This window comes from Nicotiana attenuata, unplaced genomic scaffold (assembly GCF_001879085.1).
Source record: "Nicotiana attenuata strain UT unplaced genomic scaffold, NIATTr2, whole genome shotgun sequence".
Taxonomy (NCBI): domain Eukaryota; kingdom Viridiplantae; phylum Streptophyta; class Magnoliopsida; order Solanales; family Solanaceae; genus Nicotiana; species Nicotiana attenuata.
This window is the reverse complement of record NW_017670419.1, coordinates 586,987-605,593: the sequence shown is the minus strand read 5'-3', so window position 1 is coordinate 605,593 and position 18,607 is coordinate 586,987. Positions and strand designations below refer to the sequence as shown.

At 35.2% G+C, this 18,607-nt stretch overlaps 3 protein-coding genes across 5 annotated transcripts; 2 read left to right on the top strand and 1 right to left on the bottom strand.

Annotated features, from left to right (window-relative positions):
- Positions 1-7,683: 7,683 nt before the first annotated feature.
- Positions 7,684-10,614, top strand: LOC109239165 (importin-5-like). Its single transcript, XM_019405689.1, has 5 exons — positions 7,684-8,934; positions 9,480-9,683; positions 9,854-9,958; positions 10,158-10,223; positions 10,307-10,614. The coding sequence occupies exons 1-5, from the start codon at positions 7,735-7,737 to the stop codon at positions 10,592-10,594; spliced, it is 1,863 nt and encodes a 620-aa protein (XP_019261234.1). The 5' UTR covers positions 7,684-7,734; the 3' UTR covers positions 10,595-10,614.
- A 304-nt stretch (positions 10,615-10,918) lies between these two features.
- On the top strand, positions 10,919-15,488 carry LOC109239167 (importin-5-like). 3 transcript variants are annotated; one of them, XR_002069859.1, is made up of 9 exons: positions 10,919-11,186; positions 11,459-11,594; positions 11,688-11,757; positions 11,850-11,980; positions 12,059-12,115; positions 12,210-12,392; positions 12,512-12,604; positions 13,024-13,634; positions 13,803-15,488. XR_002069859.1 is itself a non-coding variant. In XM_019405691.1 (8 exons), exons 1-8 carry the CDS (start codon positions 10,942-10,944, stop codon positions 13,144-13,146), a joined length of 1,038 nt encoding a protein of 345 aa, XP_019261236.1. In that variant the 5' UTR covers positions 10,919-10,941; the 3' UTR covers positions 13,147-15,488. The 3 variants fall into 3 exon arrangements, 1 of the variants encoding a protein (XP_019261236.1); XR_002069858.1 differs by having other exon boundaries at positions 13,024-13,894; positions 13,986-15,488; XM_019405691.1 differs by having other exon boundaries at positions 13,024-15,488.
- Positions 15,489-15,679: 191 nt separating this feature from the next.
- On the bottom strand, positions 15,680-18,314 carry LOC109239166 (60S ribosomal export protein NMD3-like). Its single transcript, XM_019405690.1, has 2 exons — positions 18,211-18,314; positions 15,680-17,443 (listed from the first exon to the last, which is right to left on the bottom strand). The coding sequence occupies exon 2, from the start codon at positions 17,439-17,441 to the stop codon at positions 15,906-15,908; it is 1,536 nt and encodes a 511-aa protein (XP_019261235.1). The 5' UTR covers positions 17,442-17,443; positions 18,211-18,314; the 3' UTR covers positions 15,680-15,905.
- Positions 18,315-18,607: the final 293 nt, after the last annotated feature.

The window sequence follows — 18,607 nt, the reverse complement described above, 5'->3', positions numbered from 1 at the left end:
TCGACCCTCGGCAAGTGCACAGTTTATTTATGTTGGATCAGGCCGTCGCCTCGGCATATTTGCACATGCTTATATAGCTTTGCCTGAGATTGTTAAATGTTAGTACTGCTTTTCATGGCCCGAAATGCATTGATAATTGTAACTGTAGTAATTGATCAATCGGAATCCTAGCGAGAATATGACTTATATGCCTTGTTGTAACTGCTGCCTATTAAAGATTTTCATTGTTAAACTTATACTCATAATATTATCTGACCCTAGTGAGTATCAAGTCGACCTCTCGTCTCTACTTCTTCGAGATTAGGCGGGATACTCACTGGGTACATATCGTTTATGTACTCATGCTACGCTTCTGTACTTAAATGTACAGGTTCTGAGGCAGGTGGACCCGGTTATTTCTCTGGTACGCATTCGTGAGCAGGCTTGGGACTTCTACGGTGAGCTGCTTTCCTTCTATGTCGACCCGCAGCCGAAGAAGTCTTTCTTTTGTATTGTTATTTTCTGTCTATTCGGATCCAGACAGTAGGGTAGTGTGGTATTCTTTTGGATGTATATTCTACTAGTTGCCCGTAGCTGCTGACACCAGGTTCTGGCACACACTTTAGTAGACGATCATTTTTGGGTTGTGTAGTCATATTATTACAGTATTCAGTTCTTCTGGTTTAAATTCCAATTTGAGTGTTTATTTCACTTATTTTAATTAAAAGCAACATAAGTATTTTAGAAATGTTTCCGCAAATCGCTTGCCTGACAAGGGTGCTAGGCGCCCTCATGACCTATTGTGAAAATGGGTCGTGATAGTAGAAAATGATCTAATGAACAATAGTATCACTTCGCTTTGACTATTCCTCATTTTTTACCATTTTAGGGTCATAATATAGGAATTTAGGACGATTCCCAGATTTTCGTGTGCAATAGTCGACACCATTTGCATGAATTCAGGCGACCTGCCCCGAATCTCCTAAAATTTTACGGGCCCATAAAAAATGATCTAATGAAAAATATTCATCGCTTCGCCATGACAGTTTCTTGTTTTTTTTTTGGCATTTTAGAGCCATAAAAAAGGAATTTAATACGATTCTTATATTTTCGTGTGCCATAGTCAACGCGATCTGCATGAACTCGGGCGACCGTCCCTGAATCTCCTAAAATTTTGTGGATCCATAAAAAACAACCTAATGAACAATAGTCATCGCTTCACCATGACCGTTCCTCGTTTTTTTTTTGGCGTTTAAGGGCCCATAAAATAGGAATTTCAGGGCAATTTTCCCTATTTTTTTTTTGGCTATAGTCACGCCATCTGCATGAATTTGTGCAACTGGCCTCGAATCACCTAAAATTTTGTGGGCCCAGAAAAAATGACCTAATGAACAATAGCAATCGCTTTAATATACCGTTCCTCATTTCTTGCGTTTTATGGCCATAAAATAGAAATTCAAGACGATACCCAGATTTTCGTGTGTTATAGTCCACGTCATTTGCATGAATTCGAGCGACCGACCCCGAATCTCCTAAAGTTTTGCTGGCCCATCAAAACGACCTAATTAACAATATTCATGGTTTCGCCATGATCGTTCCTCGTTTTTTGCATTTTTGGGGCCACGAAACAGGAATTCAGGACAATTCCTAAATTTTCATGTGTTATAGCATACGCCATCTGCAAGAATTTAGGCGACCGGCCCGAATCTTCTAATATTTGCGGGCCCATAAAAGATGACCTAATGAACAATAGTCATCGCTTAGTCATGATTGTTCCTCATTTTTTGGCATTTTAGGGAAAAAAAGGAATTCAAGATGATTCCCAGATTTTCGTATGCTATAGTTCATGCCATCTGTATGAATTCGGGCGACCGGCCGTGAATCTCCTAAAATTTTGCGGGCCCATAAAAAACTACCAAATGAACAACATTCATCGCTTCGCCGTGATCGTTTTTTTTTTTTTTTTGCGTTTTAGTGCCGTAAAATAGGAATTCAGGACGATTCCCATATTTCCATGTGCTAATGTCCACGCCATCTGCACGAATTCGGAGGATCAGCCCCGAATCTCCTAAAATTTTGTAGGCCCATAAAAAAGATCTAATGAACAATAACCATCGCTTCGCCTGAACCGTTCCTCGTTTTTTAGCGTTTTAGGATCATACAACAAAAATTCAGGACGATTCCTAAATTTTCGTATGATTAGTCCACGCCATCTGCCCCTGAGCATTTTTGATCCATCAAATTTGCTAAAGTTGAACATCCTTAACCAAACTAACCAAATGGGACTAACTTTGATTAAAATTAATAACTCTGCACGCACGTGTATGCGATAGGAGTGTATTGCCCAATCAAAGTGCATCACATACCGTCCCAAAAAGAATGCCGATATATTTGAGATTTCGAAATTCAAGCTTTTTAATTTTGACTTAGGGACACTACATTTTTCAAGCGTATATTTGCTAATGTCACCAAAGCATACAGTATGATTTTCTAAAAATTGTTCAATTACAAATGTCATATTTCTACCTCCGTATAACGAGGAATGGTAATATCTATTAATATAATAAGATTTTATATTATAGCTTATCCTCTCTAATAAGATTTTTAGGAAATAATTAATCCAAACTATTAAAATCCTTAATGCAAGCAAAGTATTGGATTTGGGCATTTTTACAATGTAGAACATGATAATTCCTTTGTCTCCGTTTATGCGATATTGTCTCATTTTCTTGGCGTTTCTTACGTGCTACTGTTATTGTTTTTCATATATTTTTTGGTACTTTTGATTCTGTTACTATTTCTAGGCTTTCTGCTGTTGATACTGATATATTGTCTTTTTCGTCTGCTTGAGCTGAGGGTCTATCGGAAACAGCCTCTCTACTCCTTGGGGTAGGGGTAAGGTTTGCGTACACTCTACCCTCCCCAGACCCCACTTGTGGAATTTTACTGGGTTATTGTTGTTGTTGTTGTTGTTGTCATCTCATTTTTGGCGTGTTTTAAATTTCTCATTTTATCTTTAATAAGATCATGTCACAAAAATCTCTATAGCTCGACTCCGTGCCCAATCAAAGTGCATCACATAATTTGGGAATGAGGGCCGAGGAGTGCCGGCCTTTACATCAATCTAGTCGCGTTGAAATTAATTACTCCTTCCGTCCCAAAAAGAATGTCGATATATTTGAGATTTCGAAATTCAATCTTCTTAATTTTGACTTAGGGACACTACATTTTTCAAGCGTATATTTGCTAATGTCACCAAAGCATACAGTATGATTTTCTAAAAATTGTTCAATTACAAATAATGCCATATTTCTACCTCCGTATAACGAGGAATGGTAATATCTATTTATTAATTAATAGGAATTTGACTCGCCCACGCATGAACTACTCATCAATAAATGACTTAAACTTCAAGTCTCTATATAATTTAGAATTTAGTTATATATGTATTGCCCGTATACAAATTTTCCTACACTATCAACATACTTTTACATATTATAGAAGATTGTTTTCTATTTTTCTAAGGTCACTAATTAATATGTATTTGTATTAAATTTAAGCAAAAATTTCCTTATAATATAAGTATATTTGAACCTTTTATAAAAGATTATTTTCCATTTTTAATGTTACCAATTAATGTTTGTATAGAGCATTACCAACAGTTACCTTAACTTTAAGCAAGAATTTCCTTACACTATGAGTAAATTTTGACCTATTAAATTATTTTCTAAATTTATAATTAATGTTTGGTCAGTGCATAGACACTATAAATATCCCCAATGCTCTAAGAGTTTCGTACCCTCAAACCTAAGGTTTTTTCTTTCTTCTTATTTGCAGATTTTACTTTGAAAAATACAACTGAATGACAATGAGGAGCATTAATGGTGAACGAAGCCTTTTCATGGTTTATGTGGTTTTCTTGCTTGTTACATTCTCTGGTATATATATCATCTCTCTTCTTTTCTTCTCCTTTTCTTTTTCTTGTTTATTTTTGTATTTTTTTTGCAAAAAAATATAAGTGAAGTTGGAAAATCTAAACGTTTATGTATGTACTACTGTCAGACCTCTCTATAATAGTATCCTTATATAAAAAATCATTCACTATAAAAGTCATATTTTTTTCGGAACTGGTTTTTATGTTATATTATAATATATATCCTCTATAACAGCACTTCACCATAGCAGCCAAAAATATCGTAACAAGTGAGGCTGTTATAGAGAGGTTTGACTGTATATATAGTATATACATATACAGCTAGACCTCCTCTATAACAGCCATCCTCTATAACACTTTAGTCAAGTTTTCTTTGGAACCATTTTTAATATTGTGTTATAATATATGTTCTCTATAACAGCACTTCACTATAGCAGCCCAAAAATGTTGGAAAAAACAAGGCTGTTATAGAGAGATTGTATATACCCTAGCTTCTAGTAGGCTGTTCTCTGTAACAGCACTTGACTATATAAACTCTCTTCATTCCTTCTCCCTTCATTGTAAATTTGAACGTATATGCATGTACTATATATATTATATACATATAGCTCTTCACTACAACAATCAAGTTTTCTTTGGAATCAATTTTAATATTATGTTACTATAATAAATATTTTCTATAACAACACTTTATTATAGCAGCCAAAAAGTATCAGACTAACGAGACCTTTATAAAAAGGTTTGACTGTATATACCCTAGCTTCTAGTAGGATATCTTCTTTTGGTTTGAATTTTTTCCCTTAATTAAGGATTGACTCAATTACTCTTAACTATCTTGAATGTTCAATGTCTAATCAAAATCTTGAATCAAGTATTCTTATTAATATCTTTTGATGGTATTGCATGCAGTGATGCAAGTTAATCATGCATTGAAACTAGCTGAGAAAGTTGGTGTTATTCAAGAAAATAACAGTAATGGCGGTGGTAGTGGTGATGAACACAATAACTCACAGTACGATGTAGAATTATGTCGAAAAGACAACATACAAGTAACTCAAGGTCAGACAGGAACAGCGAACGGGATTCCAGTGTACTCGGTCACGATCATAAACACATGCAACTCTGGAAGTTGTCTTAATATTCACTTGAGTTGTGGCTGGTTCAGTTCAACAAGACTCATAAATCCTGCAATTTTTAGAAGACTTGGTTATAATGATTGTCTTGTCAATAATGGAAAGCCTTTAAAACCTGGACAATTACTTAATTTTCAATATTCCAATACTTTTAGTTATCCTCTTGCAGTTTCTTCTGTTAGCTGCAACTAGATATGGTTTTAGTATTAGTATGAGTATATATATATATATATATATATATATACTCGAATAGGGTTAGGTAGATATGGAAGTTTTATACTATAGTTGATTTTATTTGGTTCATATTGAAGTGTAATTAATTAGTTCATTGATTGATTGATTACACTGATATGGTTTGTTTTACCTATTCTTGTGCCTAGACTGTTTAATTTTGCACCGCTCAATTCTCATCAAATATAGCCCCTAACAATTTTTTATAAAAAATATAAAGAAAGATATTGTTAGTATTATATGTGTTATAGGGTCTTACCAAAGGGTAGATGTAGTGTTTGCATCGGGTTTATCTGAACTCGATATAATACTTTAGATGCTGAACCGTCGAAATTAATTAGAATTACAAAAAATAATAGATATAAACCCATAATTTTAAAAGTAAGATGAAACCAATACTAAGAAATTTAAAGATTGAACTTATAGAACTTGAATCTTTAATCGTCTCTTGTTTTACCTAAATCCACCTCCAACTATGATAAGATAAATAATAAAAACTTACACAAATGTCCAAAATAAATCTCAACTTACCAACCTCTAGCCATTAGTCATAGACTTACCAAAACTAGCCAACAAAAATTGAAAAACCAAATAATAGGGTTCTTTCTCTCAAAGAATCACATGCAAAAATCACCTTCCATATTTTTAAGCGTGATTAGCAACATTAGATACAAGACGGAAAGGAAATTTCATGGACGGGGTAGCAAATAAGGTGATGAAATACAAAAATCTATACAATATTCCAAAAATCTAAACAAAGAAGGAACTTTTTCAATGGGTATAGTTGAAATTCATTGAAAATATGTAGATAAGTCAATATACAAAATTTGAGGAAGATTGGAGGTGATTTGGACTGGTTTTGTATCAAAATTCGTAATTAAATCGAGTTCAAAAAAGTCTTCTGCGACACATGTATCACGCATGTATCTCACACACAGGTATACATGGATGTACATGTGATACATAATTGATACAAATATGATACATATGTGATACACAGTGATACACATATAATTTTTTTTCATGTTCAGCTTTTACTTTGAATTTTCAATTCAAACAACCTCAAAACTTCACCAAATCATCCCAAAACTAAGATTCAAGCTCCTTAAGTTGTGCCCAATCTATTCTAATAATACCCACTCAAAACAAAGCAAAAATTTGATATTTTTTTGCTACAAATAGCTAATTGGCTAATTTGGCTAATATTAGTAATATTTTATCAATTGGCCAATTTTTGTAATGAGCTACTTATAAATGGACATAGCTGGTAATTTCCCAATAATAAACTACATCGAGTTCCATAAGGTACTGTAACAATGAAGACTCGAGTTAAATCTAAATCGAGTATTTCCATTAGGAGTTTAAGTAAATTAAGGGCTTTTCACTTTTAGCCCGTGTCAGAAACTATTTACATTCGGTAGCCGAAAAAGTGTATAGAAATTATATGATTTTTGTATTTAACATATAAAACGTATATATATACAAAAAATATTTTTAAAAATAAATATATATTTTTCGACTATTATTTTAAGAACGGCTATAAAGTGTCATTTTTTCATTAATTAATTGTGTTACCTTGTTACAATCACAACGCCATCTAAAATTTCTAGCTTCACTTTGGGAAAATATCATATTGATATGTTGTCATGCATAGATTTCAACAAATAAAGAGCCAAAAATTAAATATATCAAAATGAGAACCCAAAGTCACTAGAACATTAGTTAGGCAAAAACATACTCGTCCTCTTAGTTTGATTTCATTAGATACAACATTAATGAAGTAAAGTAAAACTTCTGAATCTTGTATTCTTAGACAAAAGATTATGATAACAACAATAATAATACCAAAAAAGACAGTCTGGTACACTAAGCTCCAGCTATGAGCGAGGTCTGGGGAAGAGCCGGACCACAGGGTTTATTGTACGCAGCCTTACCTTGCATTTCTGCAAGAGGCTGTTTGTACAACTCGAACTCGTGACATCCTGGTCACATGGCAACAATTTTACCAGTTACACTAAGGCTCCCCTTCTAATAATAATACCAAAATTACTCTTTAAATCTTGTGATTTTAATTAAATATGCTCTGTGCTTTTTATAAGAAAATATTATAAAGGATAAAATAAGAATGCCGAACATAAAAAGTAACTAGTATAGAAAGTAAGAAACATTTTTATTTAAACAAATAAATCCTATAATTAATTTCAATCCTTTTCTCAAATTATAACGAAATTCAACTGTAATACAGCTAAGAACTAATACTAATAAGGAACTGATCCACCTTAACAGAACATAGAATCCTAGCCGTCAAAATCTTTAATCAAAATTCAATCACAGCCGTTAATCAACCAACCGCCTTATAATTACAACAAATTCCGTCTATTCAAAGTTCAAACCCCGCCAAAAACCCCATTTGACCAAAAACGAACTTCACACAGTTCCTTTCCAAAGCTCTCTTCAATGGCGTCACCCGAATCCGCAAAAAAACTATTCGGACCCGACCCGTACCCAATGATCAATCTTCTATCACATCTCCATTGCGACGACGATCATCTTTATCAACCAGCAAAAACTCTGTTCAATTACACCAAAAACCATTACCCAACTGCTCTAATTCTCAAACTTTTCGAAATGATTCAACGTAACCCTTTATCGATCACAGGTATTCGTTGTTATTATCTTCTTCGTGATCTTCTTCCTTCTCTTTGGCTCCGTCTTCCTCCATTTACACGTAAAGACTTAAAAATTGGGTTAAACTATCGTTTATGGCTTGAAAAAGATTATGAAACGTTAAAAGCTTGTGTTTCTTGCGTAGCAAGTTTAGCCGGTTTGTTGTTTCCTAAAAATGAATGGGATGATTTGTTTTACTTCATGTTTCGAAAATTGGGTTCGAGTTGTTTGTATAGAAGATTGGGTGCTTTGTTATTATGGAATGATTTGATTCCTATTTGTCCTGAGGTTTTTATGCCTTATATTGATTTTTTGATTGAGGGTTTTAAGGATCTTATGCCTACTGTAACGGAAGATCATCGGTGTGGTGTTGCTGCTGCTAAGGCATCTGTAAAATTGGTTTTGTATTTGGGAAATACCGCGAATTATAGCAAGTTTTATGATCTTATGGCGTATGTGATGATGACTTTGTTTATGGCATTAGGTGAGGAAGTTCTTGTGTGTAGTCTTCTTGAGGATTTGATAATTTTGGCCGGGGCGGAAACTGAGTTTTTTAAGGTTCAGATTGATGTTGTAATAGATTCAATGGTGAAAATAGTTGGGAATTTGGAGTTAGAAGAGAAGACAAGACAACTTGGTATTGAGTTTGTTTTAACAGTTGCTGAGGATAAGGAAAATGGTTGTGGAATGATGCAGAAGATTGATAAGGATGTTGTTTCTAAGTTACTTAGTGAGTTAATTGTGATGTTAGTACATATTGAAGATGATCCTAATTGGGGAAATGCAATTAGTGATGATGAAAATGGAGGGGAATTGAGTATGTGTAGTTATGCTATGGAGAGTTTGGATAGGTTAGCAATTGCATTAGGAGGAAATGTGATTTTGTCTAGTTGCCCTGAGTGTTTGTTCAACTTCTTGTATGATGAAAATTGGAGAATTCGTCATGCTGCTGTTACTGCAATTGGTCTGATTTCCGAGGGTTGCTCGAAGGTAATTCTCTCTCCGTTCCATTTTATGTAGCACTCTTTCCGTTCTAACGAGTATGCCGGAAGCTCTTTAACTTTGAAGTTTCCATTTTACTCTTAATCATAGAAATGTTGTAGCATGTTCAGACTACAAGGCCTAAGGGGACTTTTCGGTATGTGTCAGAAGTAGAACACTGTCAAATAAGATCTCCTTAACTTTGAACTTTTCATTTTAACCTTAATGACATTGTTCATATAGCCATTTGTAGCATGTTTGGATTACAAGTGCTAAGGGTACTCTTAGTATGTGTCAGAAGTAAAACACCGTCAAATAAGATCTCTTTAACTTAACTTTCCATTTTACCATCAATGACGTGTTCATATAACCATTAAAATGTTATTGCATGTTTAGACTACGAGTGCCAAGGGTACTTTTGGTATGTGTCAGAAGTAAAACACCGTTAAATAAGATAAGACAGAGGTTCAACTTTAATGTTTAGAAGGCTATTGAGAAGTGAAAAATAGGCTTAATATAGTATTTGTATGTGATTTATGGTGTGGGAATTCCAGGCATTGTTGCAGGAGATGGGGCAGCTTGTAGAGACTGTTGTGATGCTAATCCATGACACGCATCCCCGAGTGCGCTGGGCAACAATTCATGCAATTGGTCAGCTTTCAAAGTATCTGAGCCCACATTTTCAAGAGCAATATCACCAACAGATCCTCCCTGCTTTGCGAGAAGTTTTAGATGATTTTGACAATCCTAGGTTGCAGGTACTTCACATCTTCTCTGTATCCTTTTTTAGCTACCACCTTTTAAGGTTGGCCTAATTTTACAGAGAGTATAATTTACATTCAGGCTTTTGAGCACCTGAATGAAACTTTTCACACTTATCCATTGCAAATACATATCATTGCATACTAATACTACCTCATTTGTATAGACACGTGCGACTTCAGCAATACTGTTGTTCACTCGCAATTGCAGTTCAGATGTCTTGAAACCTTACCTGCAGAGAATAGTGAGTAAATTACTCGTGTTTCTACAGGTATGTCACTTTTTCCAAATCTATGAGGTATATAGTGTTTACTTCTGTAAGAGTAATGACATAATGTTAGTGTCTGATGACTGTGTGTTGCCACATTCATCAGGCAGCGGTATACATGTATGTAAGAGTAACGACATATGTTTTTAACAGCCATATCTCTGATATGATTTGGACTAACAAGTGACTCGCTGAATTCCAGAGAGGAATGACGATGATGAAGGAAGCGGCTCTTGCAACTTTAGCTTCTTTAGCTATTTCATCACAGGTACTTTTGTTTTCAGAGGTTCAAAAAGAACTTTCCTTTCGATGTTCTGGTGTTCTAAACTTCATTTGCCTGGGATATTGTAGGACTCTGCATACATATATGATTCAATAATGCCATATCTGAAAGTTATCATGGTAACTGCTACTAAAGATACAAGTCGCATGCTCCTTACCAAATCCTTGGAATGTATTACCACGATCGCAATGGCTGTCGGGAATCTAGCAATCCTTGATTATGTTGAGAAGGTGAATACAGATTATATCTGTCCATTCCTTTGTAGCACGCATATTATAAAAGTGGACTGTGTTTCTTGGAACTGTCAAATAAACCAATACAATGAACATTTTAGATTTAAAGTTAGAACCATATAGCGGTAAACCGATACTTAAACCATTAGATTCAGGGAAAATAAAGTCATATTTGATTAGGAAATGTGGAAAGCGGTAATAAGAATTTGAATTTACCAGAGGAATAGGTGTGTGCTGTAGTAAACTAGAGCATGGACCAACTTCATTCCTACAGCAACATCTTGTAGATACAGTTCTTACAGAGAAAACTGGAAAAAAAAACATTTATACTAATTGAAACTATCAACATCAGTTAAGTTCGGAAACTGCTTTACCAACAATGTGTCATTTTAGGTCACTTCTGCGCTCATTTCACTGCAAGAAACTCACATGGAGGTAGAAGATCCAATGAGGAGCCTTTTGTTACAAGTATGTTGATACACTTAGAATTTTCTGCAACTTCTCTTTTCTATTTTTGGCTAATTTACACCATAAACATTATGGTTTTCGTATACTTGATTCGGTTACAGGCATGGGGTAGACTATGCAAATGCTTGGGGACAGATTTCCTTCCTTATCTGAGTGTTGCCATGCCCGTCGTACTAAAATCTGCTCAGCTAAAGAATTATTTGAGTGTTTCCAACAATTCAGACACAGAGGATTCTGATGATGAAAGGTTGGATCTTCCTAAAACACTCGGACGAAATTTCACTTATAATGCATGGCAGATGTATTAGTACTATCTGTGCATGTAGATGGTTGTGCATTTCACTTAAGTTGCTTATTTTAGTGACTGAGACTATGGTCCCAACATTGTGTCACAAAGATAGTTTGAGAAATGTCGATTTCAGCAAGTAATAAAGAGAAACAAAGTCACTAAAATAAGCAACTTATTTGGCATAAATCTATTGCGGATGTCTTCAGCTGACATATAAATATCTTCTCTAGCATGATTAAAGTCACTTCTGGGAATAAAAAGATCGGGATAAGAAGCGCACTTCTGGAAGAAAAAGCCTTGGCCTGTCATATACTATGTTGCTTTGCAGCTGAGTTAAAGGAAGGGCTGCATTTATGGGTTAATGAGGTATGTCTTGAATAATTACAATTTACAAGGATTAAACTTGTGGTTTCTATCACATGAAGATGAACATTTCTATCCAACTTGTGGTTTATACAGGCTGTTAGTGGTTTAGTTCCAAATCTTACCTTTAAATTCAGCGAAGAAGTAAGAATGGCCGCCATTTCTGGTAAATTTCTACATGTGTCTTTCTAATCATTCCTTTCAGGCATTCTGAACTTTATCCGATGTTCTGTTAAATTGCATTTATTCCTTTTGTAGCAATGCCATTACTGTTGCATTCAGCTGCTTTTGCTGTGAAGAAAGGGCTTCCTGTAACAGGTTGCGGCAAGCCCCCAGTTCAAAAGCTATTTGACACCATAATCTCGGCTTTGCTTAATGCATTAGAGAAGGTAATTAACCTAGAGTTGTAGCAAAAGTTTAATCAAATATCATATTGATACGATCTTTTAACACTACTTTCCCTTTAGGAGTCAAAGGTACAAATTCAAGCAAGACTATTGGAGGCATTCAACGAAAGCATTCAGGTCAGCATACTATTTTCTCTTCTGTAATACTATTCTTCGCATGTTTTGCCCTTGAGCTTATGTGACTGTGCACTAAAAAGTACTTACTCAACAGATTCTGGGTTCAAATTTAAGTAAACACCAAGCTGCAAAATTTGTTGATTGCATATCAGAGGTTCTCTCAACTTGCTCATACCGCAAAACAGAAAGAGAGAAAAGGGTAAGAGAGCGCAACGATTCGAGGGAGCAGGAACTGCTTAAGGAGGAAACTGAGCAACACTTAACTATATGTAGAAATGTTAGTGTTTTATCTCAACACAACCTCTAATATATATATATATATATATATATATATATATATATATATAACGGGATCTTAGACTTACCTTCGTTAGTTTCTCTGTTTCCTGAACTCAGATCGGCATTTGCCTGGGAACTATGGTGAAAAACCTCAAGGCATCATTCTTGCCCCTTTTTGACAAGTTTTTGCCTCATGTAACACTTATGTGGGTAAGTTACTCTCTCTCTATCATGTACTATATAAGTAATCCAATTCGTGACACGTCCTACTGAAGCATCAAGAGTGACTAAACTGATAATAAACTGCCATTTAAACAAGTCTATTGAGAAATTGTATGGTGACACTTTTATGGTTTCCTTGACATTACACATTTCCTTTTCACTATACTCCTCTGTGGAAGGAGAGCCTTGGAGCAACGGTAAAGTTGTCTCCGTGTGACTTATAGGTCACGGGTTCGAGCCGTGGAAGCAGCCTTTAATGCTTGCATTAAGGTAGCTGTCTACATCACATCCCTTGGGGTGCGGCCCTTCCCCAGACCCTGCGTGAACGCGGATGCCTTGTGCATCGGGCTGCCCTTTTTATACTCCTCTGTGAGTTTCCCTTTACTTTTCTACATACTTCTGCACAGAGTAATGATAGAACAGCAGAAGAAAGAAGAATTTTAGTGCACCTTTTCCGTGATGTTGCTGAGCAGTGCCGAGAAGATGCATTCAGGCAAGTCTTGTCTTTTGTGCTTTCAGTCTCTTGTTAGTCAAGGAAGCACAATTTGCTTTAGCTGAACTTCAATTTTGATTATTTAAAAGCAGGTACTATGAGGATTGGATACATCTCCTGCTTAGAGTTTACGATCATAACAATCCAGATGTTCAGCAGGTTTTATCCCCTACTTTTACAGTTGTTTCCCTAGAAAATCAGCCTTATACATTTCAAATCTGACATTCTATATTTTTTCAGTTAGTAGCAACTGCAGTTGGTATTTGTGCTGAATTCGGAGGTGATATCCTCAAGCCTCATACTATAGGTAATTTGCGCATTATAACATGCTTAAGATATTTATTTTCTCCACTAGCAGGACTGACTTAGCTTTCTAATGTTGTTTCAGTAATATTCAATCATTTAAAATCTGTAATGGAGCATCCCGATGCAAAACGCCCGGATAACATCATGGCTTACGAGGCTGCCATTTCTACCAGTGGGAAGTTAAGCCAGTTTGTCTGGGAAGGCATTTACACCTATAAGGTTTTCTCTCTTCCTACTCCTTCCCTATATCATTCTTATAAATAACACTAGAACACATAAACACTCAACACAAATTTACGACTTCTCTTGATAACTTTATGGTTTATTGGCTGACATATTATAAACCTTCTTGACTTTCTTGATTTACAAAACTATTTTGCGTGGCAGTTTATCTTGCTTTGGCTTAGCCACTTACCAATAAGGTGTAATCTGGATGAGGCTAAAATCAATCACGAACTGCTTTGTTCGATGATGGAAACGTAAGTTTTTTCAGTTGAGCAATAAGCAATACATGATTATAAACCTTCAACATTTCTTATGCATCGTTGGCATGGTGCCTTGTTCTTTCAGGTCGGAGAAGAAAATTATTGGCCCTCAAGGATCTTATATACCGAAAATAATAGCAATTTTTGCTGAGGTAGTATTTCCTTTTCCTGTACCGTTTATCCTAAAATTTTGCCACATTGTTAGTTAACTATACCCGGTCAATATAGGCTTTATGAAAGAAGGTGGTAACAGTTAACCTATCACAAACAATGTACAGTTCCATATACCTAATAAGGTATCCACCATTTCATATATTATCTTTATTCTTTCTCTTTTTTAGGTTTTATGGGCAGGGAACAATTTAGCAACAGAAGAAACTATCAGGCGAATGATCAATCTATTGAAGAAGTTCCAAAGGGAACATCAGCCTTCTGTCCTGTCCAACATATATGCAACATTACCTTTACCACATCAAAGCATGTTGCGCACTGTCTTGTCCGCCATATAAATTGTTTGTGCATTCTTTGAGTAGATACATGTATAGAACATAGAAGGTAGCTAACAGGAAAAGTAGCAGACTCAAAACTTGTATAGACAGAGGAAGGTTCCTCCACCCACAAATCTTCCTCCTATTACTGTAAAGAGCGCGATTGTATACAGCGGATGAAGTAGGAGATTTTTGTGTTTCAACGGAATTTACCAGATTTTATGAAAATGAGATCTAAACATAGATGAATGTTGGTACAAATCTTTTTGCTCTATCTTGTGATATATTTGAGGTGATTTTCTGTCATGTATTAACTTCGAATTCCAATTTAGATTGACCTCCTTCATTTAATCATTCATGGTAAGAAGTCAAGTTGACCCTATAAGTCCTTTGTTTTTAGTTTCCATTCTTAGTTAAACTATCCATTTTGGCAAAAGCTAGAAAATTCTGAAGTGAAAAAGAACAAAAGATGTGATCTGTGAAGTGCATAAGAGGCGGATTTCTGTGGATTTGGGGACTTTAGACATTGCTATGTATTATCATGTCAAATATGAAACACACACACACACACACACACACACTAGGTTTTCTTCTCTATGAGACAAAGAAACAGAGAAAAATTGTCCCATCAGAGACGTTCGATAAAATTGGAACGAAAGAAAAAGCAAAAGTTAGGAAAAGAAATGTGAAATTGCAAAAATCTAACTTCAATAAGCTTATTGTTCTTCAAATTACCTGTTGCAGTCCCCCCTTAAAGATCATGTGGCACTGAGGTCGCGTCCACCGTTGTAGCTTGTGTACTTCTTTGGAAAGAGAGCATCTCTTGTTTCAGAAGAACAATGTACTTCCAGTTTCTGCTTCAGTTCGTTTCGTTCCAGCATAAGGCATTCATCTCCCAATTCTCAATTTATTGTGAAGTACATAGAAAAATGATTCTCGTATGACATATCGACCATCTAAAGAATGGAAATTCAGTTGCTGAACTGCATCAAATACGGCTGAAACCGTAGTAGAAATATACGATATCAAATCATCTCAAGTATTTTTTGGGTCTTTATTCCTCAACTTTGTTGGCACTTATGGAGTATTAACTGTCATACTGACCAAGGTACAGATAATGAGAAAACACTCCCAAAATTCAATTCAATACTGAGGCTATTGTTTCCTCGGATTTGGTTTTTAAGAAAGATCAAGAGAATTGGTCTGTAAAATTGGAGTAACCATAATTTGTTCACATAATACAGCTAAATCACATGAAGCCAACCAAAATAAAGCAGGCATTTAGAGGTAGTGAGTCTCCATAACAGACATGAACATTAGTAAGGCAATGTTCAGAGGGAACAAACAAATGGCGTAAGATAGAAATAGCCATCAGATCATCATTATATTGAAATAACAAGAACTAGTTGTACTAGTACTAGAACGCAAAATTTATGAAGCCACTGACTTGCACGACATAATAAGACGAGCTTCAGGGGCAAACTTCAAGTTCCGCTTCCAATTCACGAGTCTGCAATTCACTCCCTGATGCAATCTTCTTCAACATCCATATCACTCAGATCAAGATCAGCAAGTAACTCCTCCAAAGGAATAGAAGGAACATCTTCCCCATCAGCAATAGATGTGACTTCCGATCGTTGATATTCTTTATTACGATACAATGATATGTTGAACCTCAGATCAGGATTCTCCTCTAAATCTCTCAAGAATTGTTCATATTCTGAGTTCAACTTTTGTTCCTGATCTCTACCTTTGCCAGAGTTATCGACTTCCATATTAAGAGACTTAAGCTTCCAAGACCGAGGCTTCCCACGTTTCTTTTGGCGCTTCTCTTCATAGCTTTTCTTAATTAATATCACCTCTGGAAGGACAAGACCTTTGTATTTGTCTAACTCAATATCATTGTTATTTGCTCCATATAAATCATAACCGAGGGCATAGTCTCCGGGATTTAGAAGATGGCCTAGATGTGTTCTTACCGAGAACATAGTATCATTTTTCCCGAAATCAGATACACGAGCCACTTGAATATCAGCTAAAACATACTTCGCGCCCCCAATATTAACTTCTTCAGAAACCACATCAACATCTAAAACTACATACTCCACGAGCTGTCTACTAGACAACAAAGGCTTAAACGACACCCTCCAGTACTGATCAGCATCCAAGAAACAATGCCTCAAAGTAAACGGATCTAGTAAAGCGATACTGTTGCTCACTTTGGTGCAGATCACAAGAGGACCGGTATTTCCTAAACTAGCGGCCACTTTTGGAGGGAGACATATCAGATCCTCACGACAAATTGGGCTGATTTCTACAGAGAATGTATACTTATAATTGAAGTTATTGCTCTTGTGATCATGAGATACAAGTTGCTTGTCATTTCGGCTCCTAACAGGTACCACCCGACTCACAAAGTCAACAAACTTCAAAGCATGACTTCTATGTGCAAAGAAGAGATCAATTCCCTGATCCAACATTTTGATTTTTATGGCACAATTAGCCGCAGCATGCTTAAGAATGAGCTGCTCCAAATAGAAGAAAGTCCTTCGGTGAGAAACGTGCTGTCTAAGCTGCACAGCCGCCACCCATTGATCAGGGTTAGCTTGCACCTTTGAACAAGATTCACACATTTGGTCTTGAACAACATACTCAACGGCATATGTTTGTTCGAGAACAGCTCCATTTAGAACCTCTTTTTGGACTCTAAGCCTAACTTTGATCCTTTTAGAATGAGGTTCAGTCCAAATAAACTCAGCATTCATCAACTTAACTTTATTTAAATTCTTCAACCTCTTGATACAGAAGGTGAGTAACTCCTTCGATTCGAGCTGTGCTTTGATCCAACTCCTTGGAGGCTGCAAATAGCTATCACATTCGGGGCAATGGATAATCACAATATTCTTCTGTAAGCCTTCTGTTATATCAACTTCGGATCGCAAGCATTTAGCACACATATTGGCAGCATTTGGTTGCATCAAAATTCCGCATTTGCAACATAATACACTGCCTATTGTTTGTTGTACTGTAAACATACCTGATACTTCTGCCATACCTATAATAAAAAGGATTGTTACACAAATAGCCGGCCAGATTCAATATTTACTTTTTCTAGCCAGTATAAATAGATTATACATTGATTATACACAGTTATATGTATATTATACATGAATTATATATATGGTATATATCCGCGCTATTATTAGTTTAAGAGATTAGGTGGGCGACTATTTGGGTTAATTCTTCTAAAAAAAAGAATAAAAATACATTTGCATACATAAAAAAAATCAACAAATTAGAGACAGATTTCCATGGCAGATAACAAGCAGTAAGTTACATATATTTTAATTTTCAATTATCCTTTGTTTGTATTAAACAAGAAATAAACTGAAACTGAATAAATTCTCCAAAATAACAAGTACTCCCTCTGTCTGAACAGTTTTTCAACTATCAGTTACAATTCATACAACCTTTTACTATATCATTTCTAAATATATAAATTTTATTTTTAACAAAAATTAAGAGATTGATGTCCAATTTACGTTAAAAAATTAAATAATTTTATTCCTATTCAGCACTCCTCTAATTCTCTATTTTTTTGGGAATAACATTAAAAAAAATCGCATCCCAAGTACTTCTCATAATCCTTTTACAAATTTGAGATTTATATTAAAACATTATTAAAAAAAAAAACTTTTCTTCCTGGTACCAAATGATAAGAATTTGAAGATCACAAACAAATAAAGACATGAAATTGATTGGGAAAAAAAAATAGAAATAAAGTTTTCCAATTTGAGAAACTGAATTGTGAGATTTATATACCTGAAATTGGAGAAGAGAGAAAACTGAACGATACGAAATTGAAGTTGATAATAATAAGGAAGAAATATGTGGAATTAATATTTTTTAATTTCTGGTGTTTGTTGTTATTTTGGACATTAAAAATAAACGAATTTAACCGACTTTAGGAAGAGTGTGGCGTCACTGCTTACTATGTGGTCTTCCTTTGGTGTTGAATCATCAATTCAATTATACATGTCAAATAAAGAAGTACATTTACAATTCAATTAGACATGTCAAATATAGAATCATACACAAGTGCACCGATCTCCAGTATATTATGCTGGAACTTTCCGTGTTGCGGCAAAATAGTGGCTATTTTTCAATGACTTTGCAAACGCGGCTATTTTTGAATTACCAACCCGAAAACTAGCTAGCC